The following is a 19,241-nucleotide window of genomic DNA, read 5'->3' as shown; positions in this document are numbered from 1 at the left end:
ACCCTCAGTTCTTAATAAGTCTGATCAACAATTCACAATATTCACAGTAAATGTTTAGAAAACAAATTATTTAACTTAATAGAAATAAAAACAAACAGTATCTCTTCCCAGATTTTACTGTCAGCATCAGTTATCTTACAAACATTAACCTCTTTTGGCGAGGCCTATGTTTCAGCCTCCTGCCCAAAATGGCATAACCAACACAAATAAAGTATTTTCACAACTACAACGGCTGTATGTATAATCTCGGTCTCAAAAGAAAAGCTTAGACATGTGAGATTAGAAAAGAAATGTCAGAAGCAAGATATGTGTTACTATGTCAGGGCAAATTAATCTGGAGCAGAGTATAAAATGTAAATAGTTTTCTCCTAAAGGAAAACCACACCGGAGGACAGCAGCCCAGTTCATCTAGGAATGAGTGATGCCTGATGAAAAACTGTGCAAAAACAGAAAAAAAGTAAACCTGAGAAGTTTTCCAGGTGTTTTAATAGAGATGTCATGCAGGTAAATAGCTCAGGACGCCATCGTCGATGATGGACACCTCTATCAATGGTCAGAGTCAGGAGAATCCAGGGATAGCCCCCACATTCACCTTAGAAACAACATTAGGATCCAGAAAGAAGTGAAGCCCAAGATCGTCTATGATTTTAAGAGTGAATCCTTCACTATAAAACCTCCTTCATCTCTTCATCTCCATGGAAACCAGCAGGACCTTCATGATTCATTGCAAACAAAGGCAGAGTCATAGGAGAACACTGGAATCTAACTTTTCACACATGATTTCTGATTCTGGCTGCCAGCTCCAGAGTTTCTGTCCCACAGTGATGAGACAGACGTCTCTGGAACCAGCAGAGTCTCTGCTGTCATACGACACCTTGTTTGTGTGGTTTGCTTGATAAATCACTCACATTCCATGTAACATTCCCATGGAATACATACATTCCCATATAATTACTTGGGGTCTGAACTGTGTTTGGTCTTTTAGCTTTTAGCTGAGTTTCTTCATGTCATTTTGGTATGTTACATGTTAGGATTGCAGCTTCCTAGCGTGTGCAAACATCATGTGCTGAAGGTATGTCAAACTGCTCCCTTTACAGGGGGCTCTCTAGATGAGGAGGTTAAATAGAATAACAATAATTGTATTTATTATCTTAATTATAGTTTCAGATTTTTTTAAATAGCTTGTAAACAGGAAAGAGAAGATGTATATTATTTCTGTTGAACATGAACAGATAGTTATAAATACAATAATTTTAAACAGTTACAAAACTGTTGGTTTAGATAGAAAACAGAAAAAACAAACACAAATCTGTTACAACTCTTACATAAAAAAGCACTGTCATTTTTCTGGAGACAGTCAATTATTTCCAAAATACTGATTAGTGATGCAGTTAAGATGAAAAAAATGAATATATCACACAAGTTAACTTGACACAACTGATTGTGTTTCCTTCTTTTGTGAACAATTTGGCATAAAAGATGTCAGTAAATGACATGGAATAACATCTTTAATGTGCTCTGCAGACGGATTAGTGCCTTGCTTATTTACAAACTCTGCAGCAGACACACTTCCACTCAGAGCATCTGTCTCGGGGTGGTTTGTGTCATACAGTTGTCTCGTGTTTTAAAGCTTGTGGTTGACTCTGCTAACAAGTTTTCTTGGTAAATGTTGAGCCACTCAGAGAGCCTGGCGCATGCGTGATACTTCATGCAATATCTTAACGTTGCAAAAGGGTTTAATATTTTAGGAAAATCTTTGCCTATTTTAATGCAACATTCCTCATCCAGATCTAATAACAAATCTGGGCTGAGACACAGGAGGGTCTCAATGATCTTAAAAAAATAAACCCATGACAGTGTTTCCCACAAACCAGGTAGCAATTTGTGGCGCTCCCATGGCGTCGGTGAGGGGATGGACTGTGTGGTGTCATGGTGGTCAGGGGTGTATGTAAAGCGCGTGCAGCAGGCCATGTTCAAAAACACACTTTCTGGGCTGCGATATTAAATATACACTTGTATGCTTTTCGATTGTTCCTCAGGGTCACCTGCTAAGACAAATTTAAAGCTGCATTTGAAATTATTCAGCTCAATTCTAATACTTTAAATTCTTTAAGAGAAGAGATAACTTAGAAATCTAATCTGTTTCCACCCCACCAACTGTCTCCATGGTGATAATATCTGTCATTAAACCACCAGATGTGACGACTAAAGTTAAACAATAATGATGAACTCTGATAAAACAGATGATCTAGATAAAAAGCCTAAAAACACAATTTTCTTTTTATCATCAAAGTGTAGGTCTTTTTTTACATTACATGATCACTTTAGCTGTAATGATCAGTTCAATATTTGACTAAATCTAGAACTTACAAAAGGTTTAATTTATGTCCCCCTTTTTTTGGTCCGTGCCCCTGCCTTGGCCACCCATCAAAACTTTCTAGACCCGCCCCTGCATATGTGAAGTATAAATCCTTTCTACCACCCGTCAGCTACTTTGTTAGAGAAGAGTTCTAATAAAAACAATACTTTGGGGTAAATATGTGTCATTGTGAACCGTGAACTGCTAGTTTCCTCCTTATCTGCTGAACAATAAATGCAACAAGAGAGAGAGCGACAGAAAAACTGATCAGCTGATCACGGAACGACAGGACAGGGAGGGGGAGAGGAGGAGGCAGAGTGCTGCACAGTTTATGTTTATGCAAAACTCCGAGAAAAGAACCCTCTTACTGGGAAAAATCATCCTGCAAGGGTGTGACACCTATAGGTTGTCGCATCAATGTTCTTTTTATACTTAAATCCATCCCCAGAGTGAGCCGACTCATCTCGTTCCATCTCCATGTCCCGTCGTCATAACAGAGAAACGGCGGACATACTGGGCTTGTCAAGCTGCGCATGCATTAAAAATATTATCGCAATTAACTTATTTCGCACCGTTAACTCGTTATTTTTGACAGCCTTCATTTTTTTTTTTTAAATCGCGTTCTGGGGGGTGTAATCTGTGGTGCTACATTAGTCTGTGAGTGGGAAACCCTGCATGAGTCCACTGGAGTAAAAAATGAACCTACAACCTGAAGCTTTGCTTTTCCTAGATAAACCCTGCAAGTTTAAACTTAGAAAATCCACAGAAAATCATTACTGCATCAAACTTGTGCTCATTTTATATCATTTTTAAGTACTCTTCAACATACTTTGTATTGCAGAAGATAAAGAGATTTAGTGGTGGAAGGTAACAAAGTACAAGTACCTTGTTACTGTACCTAAATATGTTTTCATGCATCTGTACTTTAAGTAGATTTAGATGAGGATATTTTTGGCTCTGCAGAGCTGAATGACATGTGGGTGAGGGAACTGAGCCATTTGATTCAGGCGTATTGGAGAAGGGCTGCATCTTAAAGTTCCAGGATAGCAGATCTCGAGGACTGAACTTGGGCACCCCTGGCTTACGTATTCAGTGTGTTGTTTCTCACAGAAAAGTGATTTATCTTTTAAACGCAAAACTCTTTAATATGCTAATGCAAGGAAAAGCCTTAATCAAAAGACTGATGCAGAGGAGTAAAAGCATCAGTTGTGTCTTCTTTAGCACTTTTCTCTAAAACCTTTAGTCTCACCTTAGTGCTCGGCTAAGTTTGTCATAGTTCATCTGTGGTTTGCACTTCCTGGCTCCCCACAAGCGGGCCACCTCATCCGGGTCCTTGATGACAAACTCTCCGTAGTCTCCCTGCCAGGCTATGACATCGTGGTACTCCTCTTTCCTCAGCAGTTCCAGGATGAAATGCCACAGCTGGATCTGCCTGGAGCCTGGGCTCGACTCTGGCTTGTAGGCCCACTCTGGGAAGGCGAACCCTGCGGCAAACAGGGATCATTAAATCAGACAGATATTTAAAAACGGTATCTTTGTTTTAATTCATGATTTCAGTTCAAATTAAAGTTCATTATTACCACTCTGAAGCTGTAAATTGCAGGCTTAACTGCTGCAGATATGCTGCTAAACAACAGCTAAAAACAGTTTCATTTTCAAGAAGGGACACGAATATTTCATAGTGCTATGTGCTAGGATCTCAGAAAATTTCACTCTGTTCAGTCTGTGATTTTGGTGCCTTCCTGCAAGCTGCTGATGACCATTTTGGTGGAATCTGTTCCCACAGACAGCAGTCATATGAAAAACAGTCCTGCTATCAGAATCAAAGCTGGAAAATCAGCACTGTTTTAACAGATTATCGGGCCTTGGAAAATGTGCAGACAAAATACAAGATATGGTTTTATAACTACTATCAGCACACACTCTGAAAAGCACACACACTATTATGCAAAAGTTAAAAGTATAGGCTTAATGCTGTAAAGCAGTGGGTGGCAGTAAAAGACTCAACACCATTTCAGCAGAAGGCCATGCTGAAAGGCTGAAAAGCAAAGAAATAGCGACACACACACACACACACCTTATTGGGACCAGATGTGCCTTGGCAATCAGGCTGTGAAAGCTGAGGGTGGGAAACATATGGGCACAATATAACAATGCGGAATTTTGTGTGTGTGTGTGTTTATGTAAGTGCTGTAAAGAAACACACTAGTTTAAATACCAAGGTTACAACTGGTTTCCCACACTCTAAAGTCAGTGATATCTATACAGCAGTGACAGTGAAGTGTTAGCAATGATATGCTCAAGGCCACTGGAAGCATGTGGACTTTTGATCTGAGCTCAGCTACACTACATGACACAATGACGATGATGCAGCAGAAAAGCTGCTGCTTTGTACTATATATGTCATTATCTGAAAACGTGACCTGATGCAACCAATAAACTGGCTCATTATACTGAACAATGTTTACTCTTATTTTTTATTGCTTTATTGTTTTAGTGCTCAACATATAAAAAGTAAGCACTTATAATCACAAAAAGCAGATCAAACAAAACAAAAATGGGAGAAAATGTGTAAATGTTTCCTTAAAAAAAGGGTACACCTGGTAAATAAATAAGATAAGCATGTGTGTCTGCAATATATGCCAATTTAACTGGACAAATTAATTAAAGAACTGGGAACTTGTGCACTTAGGATTTATTACAAACTTACAAAAATTTATGTTAAAGATAATTTTTTAACAACAGAAAAACTACTAAAAATGCTACTAGCTTCAAGCATAAAAGCTATTGCAAGGAAAAGGTTGAAGGTAGACCCACTTAATATTGATGAATAGATGAATATTGTGTTTGAGATTTACACTTGAAAAGGAAACTTTTACTAGTTTTACTAGATCAGGTTGAAACCGACTGAGTATGTAGAACCTGAAAGAACCTATTTGGTTTGTTATTATTATTTATTTCCAACAGAGTACAAATAAACATACTTACATTTGAGTACTTGCTGATACAGAGTATCGATATTATGGGTGTGTATTGGCAAGAATCTGGCAATACGATAAGCATCACAATACAGAGCAAAGGTACGATATGTTGCTGTAATAAAAGCAAGACAACATATTTTCTCTGCCAGAATTTAAAGGTAAGAAAACAGAATAATAAACACTCAAACTGTTAAATGTTTGACCACAACTTACTTAATAAGAACAAAGGGATCTACATTTTATTACAGAATAAATAAAAACACTTAGTCTTTATGTACAAAATGAATAAAGAAATTAAAATCTGCTTTATTAGCAAAGCGTTGAAATTGTTAGCATCAAACATACCATAAGTGCAAAATATGTAGCTGTAGCTTAATATACAACAAATATGTAAACAATGGTCATGCATATATAGAATACATACATGTTGGATTTCTAAGTATTTATCAAAAAAAAAAGTATGCTTGGTGCAAAATCAAAACAACATCTTTACCGTTATCCTTTAAACATCTATATAAATAAAAAATGAAAGTGCTTAGGATTCTTGAAGTAAATATTAAAGAGTAAAGTTTAAATGTGACACAAAAATGAATAAAGTGCTTTTGAACATTGATACAATATCGTAACACAAAATATGGTGACATTTCAATATATCAATATTTTCTTACACTCCTAACTAATATGAGTACTTCATATTTCATAGTTGGAAGAGGAAAAGGACCAAACTATCCAACTGAAAGGTCTGTAATGATGTGTGTATATCAGCACAGCATATAACAGCACCAAACACACAAAACTCCATCTTGGCATTTTGAGTCAATACAACAATACCCAGTTGGGGGTTGGTTTCTTAAAAAACAGGTTCTGACCACGATGATGCAAGCATTTACAACCTGCTTTCAAGCCAGCATGTGTTTTCTCTTATCCTGATTCAGATTAAACTTTATTAGCAGATATAAATGGAATCAAATTGAGTCATGGAAAAACTAACCAAGCAGGGCATGGTAATACCAAAGTCTACGACCCAATTTGCAGAGAGCAGCTATGTGTCTATGTGGGCTACAAGCGTAGTCAAGGAAGTTGTGGTAAAGATAACAGCAGTAACAGATGACACTAAAGTACATACATGACTCAAATGAAGTCTGGCCACAAACATGATTCTTGAAATCCACAATAATACACTGTTGCCCCATTACAGCAAAAGGTCAAGAGCAAGTCAACAATGGGAAGAATCTTTCACTGGAGGAAATACTAAATATTGTAAAATGTTTTGGAACATCTCGCTGCTGTGAGCTTCTGTAAGAGTAATGTGTCTGAATGGCATTAAGTTTATAAATTGTTGTTTTCCTTCGTTCCTGTCTAAGCCAACCATCATTTCTTCAGATTCTGCTTCTAGGCTGAGAAGCTCAATTTTTTTTTCCAAGTGCACAAAAAACAATTTAGAGGCAATTATGACTTTTGCTTGTGCTGTTTTCAGGTCTTTAATGCAAATTTTCCACCATCAGCAAACACTAACATACCAGAGGCAGAGTACGTGTCAGCAGGTGCAGCGGTGTTAGAGAACAGAAAGGTTGCTGCATGTCTGCTAAATGCTACAGGGTCTGCTTCATTTGAATAGAAAGACGGAAGTTTAGAAGACAGCTGTGACAAGTGGTTTCTCACATCAACCAGGTCATGAAGGGGTTTGAAAGGAGGTGGCGTACTCGTTGCTACTCCAAGGCTTACATGCCATCCATAAATCATGATAATTTCTTAAGTTAATTTAATAAGACATGGATGTCTTCAAGATGTCATTAGGAGCAAAGAGGAAAAAGGTTCTGCTGTTAGCCGCAGGACTAGACTGTTTGTACCCACGTCCTGAGCCAATCTTTGTTTCTTTTATATCTGCTTTTCAAGCAGTCAGACTTTTATGTAATCTTTAAAAAGTGGCCTTGTGCAATACTTCTCCAAACTCTCTGAAGGTCTTTTTCTGTCCAGTCTTTGTACCTGACGATTTTAATAGAAATCAGTTGTTAGTAAAAAAAAAAATTAAAAAATCTGAACCAAAAATCGCCCAAGCACAAAAAATGCACATAGTTTTGTTTCTACTCAGCAACTTAGCAAAGAACCAGTTTTAAGTTGGATCTTTGGACTAGCAGCCTGTGAAAAAGACATCATTTGCTACCATTTCTTTACTTTTATCTCTTAATAACAGCACAGATAACACAAGTTTGACAGTCAGAAAATAGTATTTTTGCACCAACAAGGTGTTTCCTAAAGAGCCGTTAGCTGGAAACTCGGCATATCTCAGCATGATGGCAGCGAAGTGACAAGTGGACAAACCAGCTACAGCAGATGAACAGGATCTGATGAACCCTAACCCTCCTGAAGAAAAAGGAACAAATCCAGCAACGACCCACCCTTTAGCTGATCCATCTACTGGTGGCCAAAGCTTCATCAGAAATGGTCTCCATGGAAACAAGGCTGTCAAGAAGCCATTCTTAAGGAAGACAAAAGGGCGAAAAGGCTGAGGTATGTCACATGACACAAGAACTGGACTGAAAATCAGTGACAACAGGTCTGATAGAGGGATGGAGCCTCACCAGAGCTCAGACCCCAACATTAGTGAGGCAGTGTGGGATCATCTGGAAAGAGAATGGAACAAAAAGAGGAAACGTTTGGAAAGTCCTTAACTGAGTTCGAACTGTAACGAAGGTTAAAAGCTGTTCAGTCCAAATATTCACCATACAACTTTACGTCAACTTCATTTTACATATGTGCAGATATAGCAGGCCTTAACTTTTACAAACTAGCACTTTTTTTTCTTAAAGTGGTAGCTTATACACACACATATACAAATACAAAAGCTGAAAACATCCTGAAAACAGACTCATTCCTGATGACTAATAAAGCACATACTGCTCTGATCTCTTATTGTGCTTAGTGAGAAAGCTAAAAACAAAAGCCGTAATACAAAATTATAATTTCCCTTTTGGGGATTAATAAAGTATTTTTCATTTAATTGCAAAACACACAATGGCTGTTATAGCTGCTAGTAGGGCTTAGAAAGCAGATTACTAATTGGGTATAAACATATGATTCACACTACAGACAAGAAGCTCTTGTCACTGGGGAAAGGTTGGGCGTTATGACACAGACAAAACATGCTGTCAAAAATATGCATGCACACATGTAACACACTTCCATGTATGCAACATGCACAAGCACACTGGAACATGCAACACAGCAGGAGTGTATGAAATCAAAGTGGGCGAGCTAATATCGCTCACGCACACAAAGTGCAAAGATGCACAACACCGATTAGTGGGGAGAGGTAAGTGGGTTCATGCGTGGGTGCACAGAGCACACAGACAGAACACTGGAATAGTAACCATGCCCACTGTGTGTGTGTGTGTGTGTTTTGCAGATGTCCCTGCTGACTCATAGCTTGTTCGTTTGTCGTTCAGCTTTCACAGATTCCGCCTTTCTCCCCCTAAACACCGCTGCCATTTCTTTCTTTTCCCTTTCATACTGCCCCTCCCTCCTCGGCCTCTCCTAAGACACACACTGTCTCCTAGCAACAAAAGCTTTTAGCTCTAAAAATAAATGGCAGAGTCACGACAAACAAGACAAAATATGATTCAATCACAGAAACTTGCCAAAAAAGTTTGGGCACAGATCCAGAAAGCTCTAACGTGAGGGTGTGATCAGTGCCGATAAAGAGCTCTCACTACGATGCAAACTTTACCATCACATAAACATAAAGAAGTTTATTTATAACTTACTATTCATATCAATAAAACTGTGAAAAATTAAATGTACTTTATCGCAGGATGATTGGAAATATAAAAATATGTCAAATCAATATGCTGAATATATAATTAGATATAACAATAAATATACAATAAAAAATAAAAATTGTATAATGATCAGCAACAATGGATAAATTAAATAAATATGTAATTAGAAATATAATCAATTATATAACAAAAATAATTTATAATAAAGAATTTTATAAAATAACTATAAATATTGCAAATAATAAATGATAAATTATATAATAAAAAATATGTTTACACTACCACTCAACATTTTGCACTCACATTCCCATTAAATTAATGAAAAGGTGTGTAAAGATTTTTACTTGTACTGTAAAATATAATGAAATAAAGAACGATATCAGAGGAAAAAAAACAAATAGATGAATAATAAAATAACTGAATAATAACATATTAAAAAATTAAATAGAAAATGATAAATTTTAAATAAATAAGACATTCTAAATAAATACTTCACAATATAAATCCCACAAGTAAAGTAAAATAAAATAAAATAAAGACCATGTTTAAACAACGAATTGTGCTCTGGCCCAAAAGCACTGCGGAAGCCGTCGTTCCTGCAGATGGTGTCTGTTATCAGATCTGATAACAGACCCTGCTGGTTCCCTTTCATCCAGGGTCCTTTTGTAGTTCTGATGGTGAGAGTGACAGACCCAGAATTCCAGACACCTCCGAGCTGCAGCATTCCCACATCTGTCCAACAGAGAGTCCAGATGCAGGAGCATCTGCTACTGTCTGCTGGAATCCAAGTTAAAGAAAAGGTGTCGTAGAAGCTACAAGGTGAAACTGACTGCTTGGCAACATTTTTGGCATGTTTGCTCAAACACACGAGCATCATTACTTTCTTGTAAAATAGGAAATGACAGATCTTACTTCAGAAGGATGTAGAGAAGATATAAGGTTAAAAAAATGATGAAAATGACCTAAATCATTAGGTAAAAGTCTCTCTGTGAGATGTTTCAGTAAAAGGTTGGTGTGGACAAAACCACAAAACTCAGCTACTTGCCACGTGATGATTGCCACTTTTATTTTCTCACCTGAGCTTGCAGCCTCCCTCTGAATGCCTCATATGTCCTTCTCATAAGCTCTTTATTTTAAAATCAGGGACACAAGTGTGAACAAGCAAAGCTCTTTGTTTCCACAACTGAATACTCACATTCTGTTAAAAAAGACTCAATCTGATCTAAATCCATGCAGTTTCTGCTATAATACAGGATTATATAAGATGTTTCACTTTCAGTTTTAGTGCAACATAGAGTAGTTTATTTAAACTTTTAATAACTAGCAAAATGTCACACATAACAGTTAAAGGAATATTTGCCACTGAAAGTAGTCATAAGTAATTTATTAAGCAGTAGAAAAGTATCTTAAAACTGTCTATTAGTGCCTAAAGTTACTGATTTCTCACTTCTAATGTTATGATCTTGCATGTAAAAAAACCCCCCAAAAAAAACAAAAAAACAAGCTGTGCATATATTGTGCTGTTGGATTGTTTACACTAAAAACAACAACAACAACAACAACAACAAAAACACACACACACACAAAATTCAACCTAATGACAAGAGAAATAGATAAAAATATATTACTGGTACTTTTAGAGTAATTTTGCTGTGAAAATTTAATGCAAGTATTCCATAAAAAAAATGAAAAATTGCAAAAAACCTGTTTATTATTATTATTATTACATTTAAAAACATTAGTCAGTTCTTTAGCATTTTTATCCATGTATTACGAGCCATTGTGGAAGGTCCAGAGGGCCATTTGCTGCTCCAGAGCCGCAGGTTGCAGACCCTTGATTTAGTGTTTGCAAACCAAAATGTACTGCATTTTCCTTCATATAGCAGTAGGCCTTCTTTTAAAGGAAAACGACATTTCATGCGATTAAAATTTTAATCGTTGCCCAGCACTAATTTAAATAAAAATGAAAACTAGCACTCTGATCTGAGGAAGTCAGTCGAGCTAATGACACCCTGATGATCTATGAGGACAATGTGTAAGGTGGATTTTCATCATGAAGTTGATGTTTTTCTTTGAAAACGTAAATGTTTGGGAGCCGATGACTAGTTACTGCAAGACACTTACGAACTGGCTTCACTTTTGGCATAGAGTGAGTACAACCACCTGTTTTAAATACAAACCATGATGCACTGATACAGAGCTGATATGATAAAAAAGATGATCACATGACATTCTTCTAAATTTAATTGCAATCTAACTTTGGGATGGTTTTATCCCAGAGCCCTACACAGATAGAAGTCTGCCTACAGAGCTGCAAATCAGGAAAAAACTAAACAAGCAGAAAGACAAAAGCCTTTGTACTATCTGGCAAACTGAACTCCAGACAGGAAGAATTCCTAACAGCCAGGCAGAGGTGAAACAAACCATTTCAGGCCTTACTGGAGTCTATATATAGCCAAGTGCAGGGAAGAAAAACTAATTTGCCATTAGCCTGCGTCCCAAGCCACCTGCATTCCACTTTCCAAGAGAAACACAAACTGTGCAGCAGCAATCAGTGGGTAACAGTTTTATCACGCAGCTCTGCTTTACTAAGACACACTGACGTCACAACAGTCGGAATAGTGCTCATAATAACCGATAGCCATCATTGTGGTATTGTCCGCAGGGCCTGCAGCCACGAGACCAAACACAGCCTCCTCCACTACGCCTCTTTTTTTTTTCCTCCCCAAAAAGTTTCTTAAACGTGCCATTCCATCTATCCATCTATCTCCCGTTTATTTTTCCCTCCCTTCCTCCTATTCTTTACAGGAGCTATGTTTAGGCACTGGAAAGGTCGGCCTACGTCTGTCTGCAGAGTAATGATTCAGGGGCATGGGGAGCGACACGCAGAGGTAACGGACCGGGAGGGGTGGGCTGACTACTGAAATGTGGATGGGGTTATCGGGGATGGGATCAGGACAACACAGAAAGGCAGGAAATAAATGGGTACAGAGCAGGAAACGGGGAATCTCCATTGGGTGTAAACGGCTTTGGCATGTACAGAAAGACATTTCTGAGAAAAACACAAATAAACATCTAACAACGTTTAGGGACTTAGAATTATTATTTTAACCCTATATAACAGATTTTTTTGTTAGTATTTACTAAGTTCACAACATTAAATAATATACATCAGACTGTCTGGTTTGCAAAGTTAACCACCCCTCTACAACACTGAAGTCACAAAAGACAGTCTATCTCTGGTTTAATGAGGAGGGCTGCGCCTTGAACTACCGTTTAAAAACAATCAGCTCCTCACTGAGCTGATCTCATAATTACCCCTAAAGGATGGAGTTCGGATTTGAGGAGCCAGTGGTTTACAGCCAGGGAGGAGTCAGAGAGAGAGACGGGATGAGGAAGAACTCGGACAGAAACAGAGATAAGGGTGAGGAGGAGGAAGAAATGTAGAAGAGAGGTGGAAAAAAGAAGAAAAACACATACAATCCAGCAGAGATCAAAGAGAAAGGAGGACGACTGTCTGCAGGTGCACAGCATGTACCCTCACCTCAGCTCTCACATGATCCCTCCATTACATAAGACTCATAGAGACAGACGGATGAACGGGCTGACAGAGGAGGGTGGAGGACGGAGAGGAAAAAGGGAGTCAGCTTTGAGAAGAAGATAAAGAAAAGTCAATGCGATATGGCTATAATATTAAAATGTGTTTACAAATTAATTTCCAACCAAGAACTAATGTGATGCCAAAGGGGAATGAGATAAAGGGAAATAAGACAAATGATTTGCTAATAATGTCATTTTTTCATTAATCTGGAAGTCAAACTGGGTTTTGAATCAAGATTTTTCACACAACAGTAGTCGGCTTTTTCCGTTAGATGTCTCTCAAGCTTCAAGAAAACACTAAATAAGTGTTACTGCCCAATGGTTATCTTGAGACAGATTTCGGTATCAGGCAATGACTTTTTTTTTTTTAGTTCAGACACAGCATTACAGTACACCTACACCTTTCAAGTCTGACGGGGAATAAGCTGTCTTTAACAATTTATATGAATTATTTTTAGTCTGGAAACATAAAAAAGCAAGACAGCAATTTGAAACGTGTGTACGGCCAAAGTTTCCAGGGTAACAAGTTGTTCAGCTAAGAAGGGAAGAGAAAATAGTGCAGCAGACACTAGCTGAAGTGTTCCAGTGAAACGAGAAAACTTCTAGACAACGTGAAAAGAGAAGGGATTAGCCCACAGAAAAGTTGCTCCCATTCATAATTCTGGCCAATCAGTGTCTAACTGACAAGGATAATTCTGGAAGTCCGAAGCCAAAATGCTGTAATTCTGCGTGACATGAAGAGGGAAGACGTGGGAATCTCCAGTTTGGGTTGTTGTGCTTAAAACAGAACAGCTCGCTGAGCATGACGGGCTCAACTGTTAGCGATGCTTTTGCCACTGTATGCAAAACTGTGGAGCCTTTTTAACATTCTCGTCTGTAGGATCCATTTCTTTTACTTTACTTACAAAGACTTTGGTTTTTGCTGTTATGAGACACGCAGCCTCCAAGAAGAAACATTTAATTGCAAAATGGAGATGCAGTACTATAAAAATCTATGGTTATGCAGTTAGGATCTTACTGCAAGATTAAACTAATTTGTCCAAGGACCTGTTCAAATTCAGTATTGACATGCAGGCTGCATGATCTGATCTCTGAGGCCACATTTGGAGGTGGCCTAGAAAACCTTTTTCTACATTTAAATAATTTACATAAACAATGTGAGCCAGTTTCCACCTGAAAGGTATAGTTTTGGTTTGGTTTCTTTTGCACGTGACAGAAGAATCGCTGCACTTAGCACGTGCTCGCAGACCAATAAAGCTAATAAAGTCTGATAACAGACCAGGATCATGCCATCAAGTTAAAAAACAAAGGGAGTGCATATTGATCTGTGGATTACCAGATGTGCTGCCTCAGTGGTTTCAGTTTTGTTGCCTTTGTCTGCACCCACTGTGGTCCCCACATTGTTAAAAGCTTTGCATCAAGCAAACCACAAAAAATGTAGCTTTTTAAAGTTACGTTACATGTGCAACAGCTTTCACACAACCCTTGTGTGCGCAGCAAAGTTGGGGGAAAAAACTGCCAACAGGCCACTTGCATGGCATCTGAACTTAGAGTGGACATATCACGATTCTAAATCCTTCCTTTTCACATGTAAATCATTAATTTATGGTCTTTATAAAGTAGAACCTCAATGCTTTGGTCTGAATTCCTGGTTATTCTAGCTCCACACACCCCTTGTTAACCCTGTTCTGAGGCAGGACTTCAGAGTGACTTGTTTTGGTGCGGTCTCTTTAAATGTGGATGAGGCATTTCATGCCCCGGCCCCTCCAGGTAGCAGAGAGTTCCACTCCACCCCATTCGGCCATATTTGTAGTTTGATAGCAGCGATACGATTATCTACCGACAGAGAAACTTTTTATTAGCAAGTTTACTAGAGATGTCAACAACGGAAAACATGTCCGTTCAACCTTACATATTCGAGTCCTCCTCTCTCCCTTTCTTTTTTCTCAGTTAACACAGTGAACAATCCGGGACTTAAGAACTCATCAGCACGTTGGACAAATGGCATCACTGCCATCTCGTCTCCATGTTAGTGGCGAGTCTCTCCTGCCCTGGATGATGAGTGTGGTGAAGGTGTTGTGAAGGATGTGGCTACAGTCCGATGTTTAGCCACCGCTACGGACCTGTGGTCAAGCCGCACCATAGAAATGTCACGGCTCTGATGCCGGGGGGCGATGTAAGGAATTGTGTGGGTTGATACACCAAACAACTGCACATTTTGACTTGTCTACTGGTAACTTCAGCATAACTAAACGCAGAAAAATAAGCAGATTCACAAAATTGGATACCCGGAAGTCTACGACCTTTTTTAGCAGACCCACTGCAAATATTGTATATATTGTAAATAAGAAAACATAACAGAGAACAGAAAAAAACTATACAGACAGAAAAATATTACCCAAAAAGAATATGAAGATATATACACAGCATCAGGAGAGAATGTATTTAAATTTTCTGCATTGATAAAACACTAATGGTGCACAAAAACATGTATTTAAGAGCTAAAAAAGTAGATTTTTTTCATTATATGTCCCCTTAAAAGGGGTTTAAAGGTTGTGATTTAATTAGTAGACCTCTGTAAGAACACAAATCATTTATTCTGTGCATTAAGATACATAACTGAGCTTAAAAAACCATCATTAGACGTGCTGATGTCCAGGTTGTAGCTCTGCTGACAGCTGGCATCGCTCTCCTATCCTTGTTGAAATAACTACACTAACGCTAGTTACAGCTTGTTCGGCTGCATCTCCATGTTGGACGTGAAGTTTTCAACATAACACACGTTTCCATCTTCACCTCACTGAATGAAGCTACCTACTGTCTGACATGCACTTTCTACTGGTTGGACTGCACTCACCTGCATGTATGCATCAGGGTGGAACTCCATGTGAGATGCAGGCATCATGGAGAGAAATAAATAAGATGTATAACATCTGTCCTTGTAGTAAAAACTAAAATATAATCCTGTTCTAGAGAAAAGTAAGGGTTCAGTGTTTTGTCACAGGTTGCATCTTGGAGTTGATATGTGAAGCCGTTTATATCTCAGCTTTACATCCTTGCGTTAGAATATAGAGCAGTTCATATTTTGATGTGCTCTTGTGATAATCCTTTGTCTTATTATAGAAATATATTTCTGTGTGAACACTGAACAAGAGCTGGAATTTAAAGAAAAATTATGCACAAACAACACAAATCAACTAGACAACAAATTTATTTATCTTTAAATACAAACGCATGCAGCCTCAGAATAAACCAGAGGTAGGCAACTCTGGTCCTCGAGAGCTGCAGTCCTGCAAGTTTTAGATGTTTCCCCGTATTAACTCACCTGATTTAAATAAAAAAGGCATTGTGCTGAACTTGATAAGTTGTTGGATCCGGGGAAACATGTAAAACCTGCAGGAATGTGGCTCTCGAGGACCTGAGTTACTTACCCCTCATTTAACATGTCTGCAACCCATGAGAAAGCAACGCCATGTTAATCTATAGTCTCCCAAACTGAGCCAGACAGAAACCTGTCGCGTCCTGAAGTCGTCTAAAACACCTTGAAGGCAGCCAAGGTTGTGATTAAGCTGGCTAGTTGGGTTTATGTATGTCTGTCTTCACGTGTGTGTGGATTCCACAGCCAATCCTGATCTGGCACTCCTGCTTTTTCGAACAACTCTTCACAACTATACTGCTGATAATTAAGTGTCGGCAGCATCTATAGGAGGATTAAATCTTTAGTTGTAATGGGAAGGTATTACAGCGGTGGTAATGGAAACCACGATCCTGAACAATCACATCAGAGATGATCTCAGAGCTCAAGACTCTATCTTCTAATCTGCAGTGCCTGAGCCAAGGTTAGAGTCTTATCAGTTTTAGGCCTACTTTCCCAGAGGAGGAACACATACATGCATGTGCACGTGCTCTGAGACTTGTCTAAGCATGCTTTCCTTCCAGAAAATGACAACCTACAAGGGAACATTCAGCCAAAATGAGCTCCTGACTGCCTGACTACTGTACTGGAAAGCTCTAGTCTAGATCCTACTATCAATGTAGCTGGAACTGTGAGAAAATGGCAGAAGAAGAATAGAACAGAAAAAAAACAGACGAGAGATCTAACAGCTGTCTTTGTAGAAAAAAATGACTGAAGTTTTCATTCATACATGTGCACATATCACAGACAACTTTCCATGTTTTTGATACGCCGTCTGTCTGCAGGAAAGAAGTCAGGCAGACACCCTGCAGAGTCAAGTCAACCAATGTTAAGCCCAACAAACCAGACAGCTGCTGTGCTGATTAACAACATCAAACTGGTCAGTCAGTTGGCAGAATGAACAAGACAACCACCCTCCAACTAGAAGACTTTCTTAGAAAAACTGCAGCAAGAAGTAATAACAAGTATGATCAAGCAAAGAGGAAGTAAAAGTTAAACAAAAAAGGGAAGATAAAAGGTAACCTTGAACAAAAATAATCCTCTTTATGTAGTGAAAGAGATGAGATCAGCATAGTTTTAACATGAAGATGTGGTGTTGCTGTACCTCTTTGACTTACTTTCTATCATGACTTAAAATGAAAAATTAAACATTTAAAATTATTAAAGTAAAGTTGTTAGAAACCAGAACAGGCCACAGTGGAAATGGAGTAATGTGTGGAGCGGTGCAACTGTGGGGACTTCAGAGCAGTAGAGGGAGAGATGATAAATATCTGCATTTAAATCTGAAATCTGGCTCCTGTGTTGTGGTTTAGTCACCAGACTACTTTCATTTTTCTCCAACAGTTGTGAAGCCCACACTAATTTAGTGACTTCAGTTATTTGATTTAGCCATGTGAATGTAAGTGTGCATGCATATATGCACATAACCACATACATACATGTGTAACCACAGCCCAGAATAGCACCATAGCTCCAAATCCAAGGAGCTGGATGAGTGTGACTCACTGTCATGCTCCCTGCCAATCAATTTTCGTCTCCTCTCATGCCCCTTCTTTCCAAAGATCGTTTTCCTTTCAGCATCTTTCCACACCGACAAAGAGGCTCCAAAGTTGATTACAGCGATTTTACACATTCTGTTAATAAACAGGATCCGTGACGAAACCCAAACAAGAAGCATTCCTTTCTGCATTTGAAATTAATTGCAATGGTATCTTAATAAGTCAAAAAACCTTCCAGTCACGTCCAGAAGAGACTTCACACACTGATTTTTTATGACCAGATGGAGCCAAAGGCGCATATCAGACAACGATCTGCAAATCTGGTAGTGATTTAGTGGATTCCAAGGCTCTACATGTGTCTTTTATTTATCTTTTAATTAAAAAAAAGGATATAATAAGAATAATCAAAAGCAACAAACGACTGGCCGACATAGCAGACAAAATAGCGAAAAAACTATATGCAGAAACAAACTTTCTCAGTCTTTCAGATACAGTTCTGGTTCCGGCTCCAACCTTGATGCTTTCTGGCAAACTGACTTGCACCAGTTTAACTGGAACCTGGAAGTGGGTGGACTTTACTTCATGGAAATACACATAAACAACCTTAAACTTTGGTTCTGAAGGTTGATGGTTAAGTTGTTCAGCCATGTTATAACCTGTGGTTTCCAAAAGGAACAGAAGGTTGACCAAATTTTGTAAGATATCAGGACGTCAAGTTCTTACGTAAAACTAGCCGCTGAAATTTAAATCGATTGCCAGAAAACACAAACAAAGCAGTTTTCCAATTTAAGCTAAATGAATAATTCCAGTGTTGGATCAATCTACATTAGTCTATCTGAAGATATTTTTAACCGGTTGTCTGCAGTCAATGTACTGTCTTCATGTGAAAGACCAAGGCTGTGTCCGAATGTCCCCCCTACTCCCTAACCCCTCGTTCACTACATAGGGCTGCACTATATAGCACACTACATACAGGGGTGGGCTGGTGTGTCTGCTTTGTGTGTATATATGCATGTTTGTGCGTGCAACTGTATGAAAGACTGACTTTTTTATTTTTTGTGTTATGTAGTCTCTTTTGATGTGTGCAAAGGCTCATTTTATTTTTAATATGCATAAATTGATTTTTAGTGTAAAGCACTTTGTGTTGCCCCAGCATGAAAAGTGCTTTATAAATAAAGTTTGATTTGATTCTCTTTTGGCGATTCGGATACAAAGCTGCCTATTTTTTCCTGGCCACAAACCATGTGACTACCAGCTGTCACCACGGCAACCACAACACGAGTCAAGATGTCATTCCAAATCCAATCCAAAGTTGTGTGTAAATATTTTTATTTTTATTCCTTATGTTGTATTTTATTCTTTGTTGTATAACATTTCAATAAAAGAATGTTTTTTCGCCTCCTTGTCGTGTGAACTTTTTTAGAGTAGTATTAACTCTCATTCACACTCAGGTGCAGATCAGTAAAGCAAGCTCTGGTTGGTTTGAAAACCATGAGTCTCTGTCCTCTGATAAAAACCAACATAAAGAGGTAACTATCAACATACAGCACAACTTTGTTTTCTTTCCATTTTTTAATAGGGTAGAATCATGTCAATGTCATGTCAATC

The 19,241-nt window shown here is 38.4% G+C and overlaps 1 protein-coding gene across 1 annotated transcript in view; it reads right to left on the bottom strand.

Moving 5' to 3' along the window:
- Positions 1 to 19,241, bottom strand: part of erf (Ets2 repressor factor) — a 47,888-nt gene that overhangs the window by 15,937 nt on the left and 12,710 nt on the right. Inside the window, exon 2 of the mRNA XM_042012642.1 lies at positions 3,609 to 3,843. Coding sequence (XP_041868576.1) covers positions 3,609 to 3,843 — 235 coding nt within the window. The remainder of the gene's footprint in view (positions 1 to 3,608; positions 3,844 to 19,241) is intronic.

This window comes from Melanotaenia boesemani, chromosome 17 (genome assembly GCF_017639745.1).
Source record: "Melanotaenia boesemani isolate fMelBoe1 chromosome 17, fMelBoe1.pri, whole genome shotgun sequence".
NCBI classification, from domain to species: Eukaryota; Metazoa; Chordata; class Actinopteri; order Atheriniformes; family Melanotaeniidae; genus Melanotaenia; species Melanotaenia boesemani.
The sequence above is the reverse complement of the archived record's forward strand: the minus strand, read 5'-3'. Positions and strand labels throughout refer to the sequence as shown.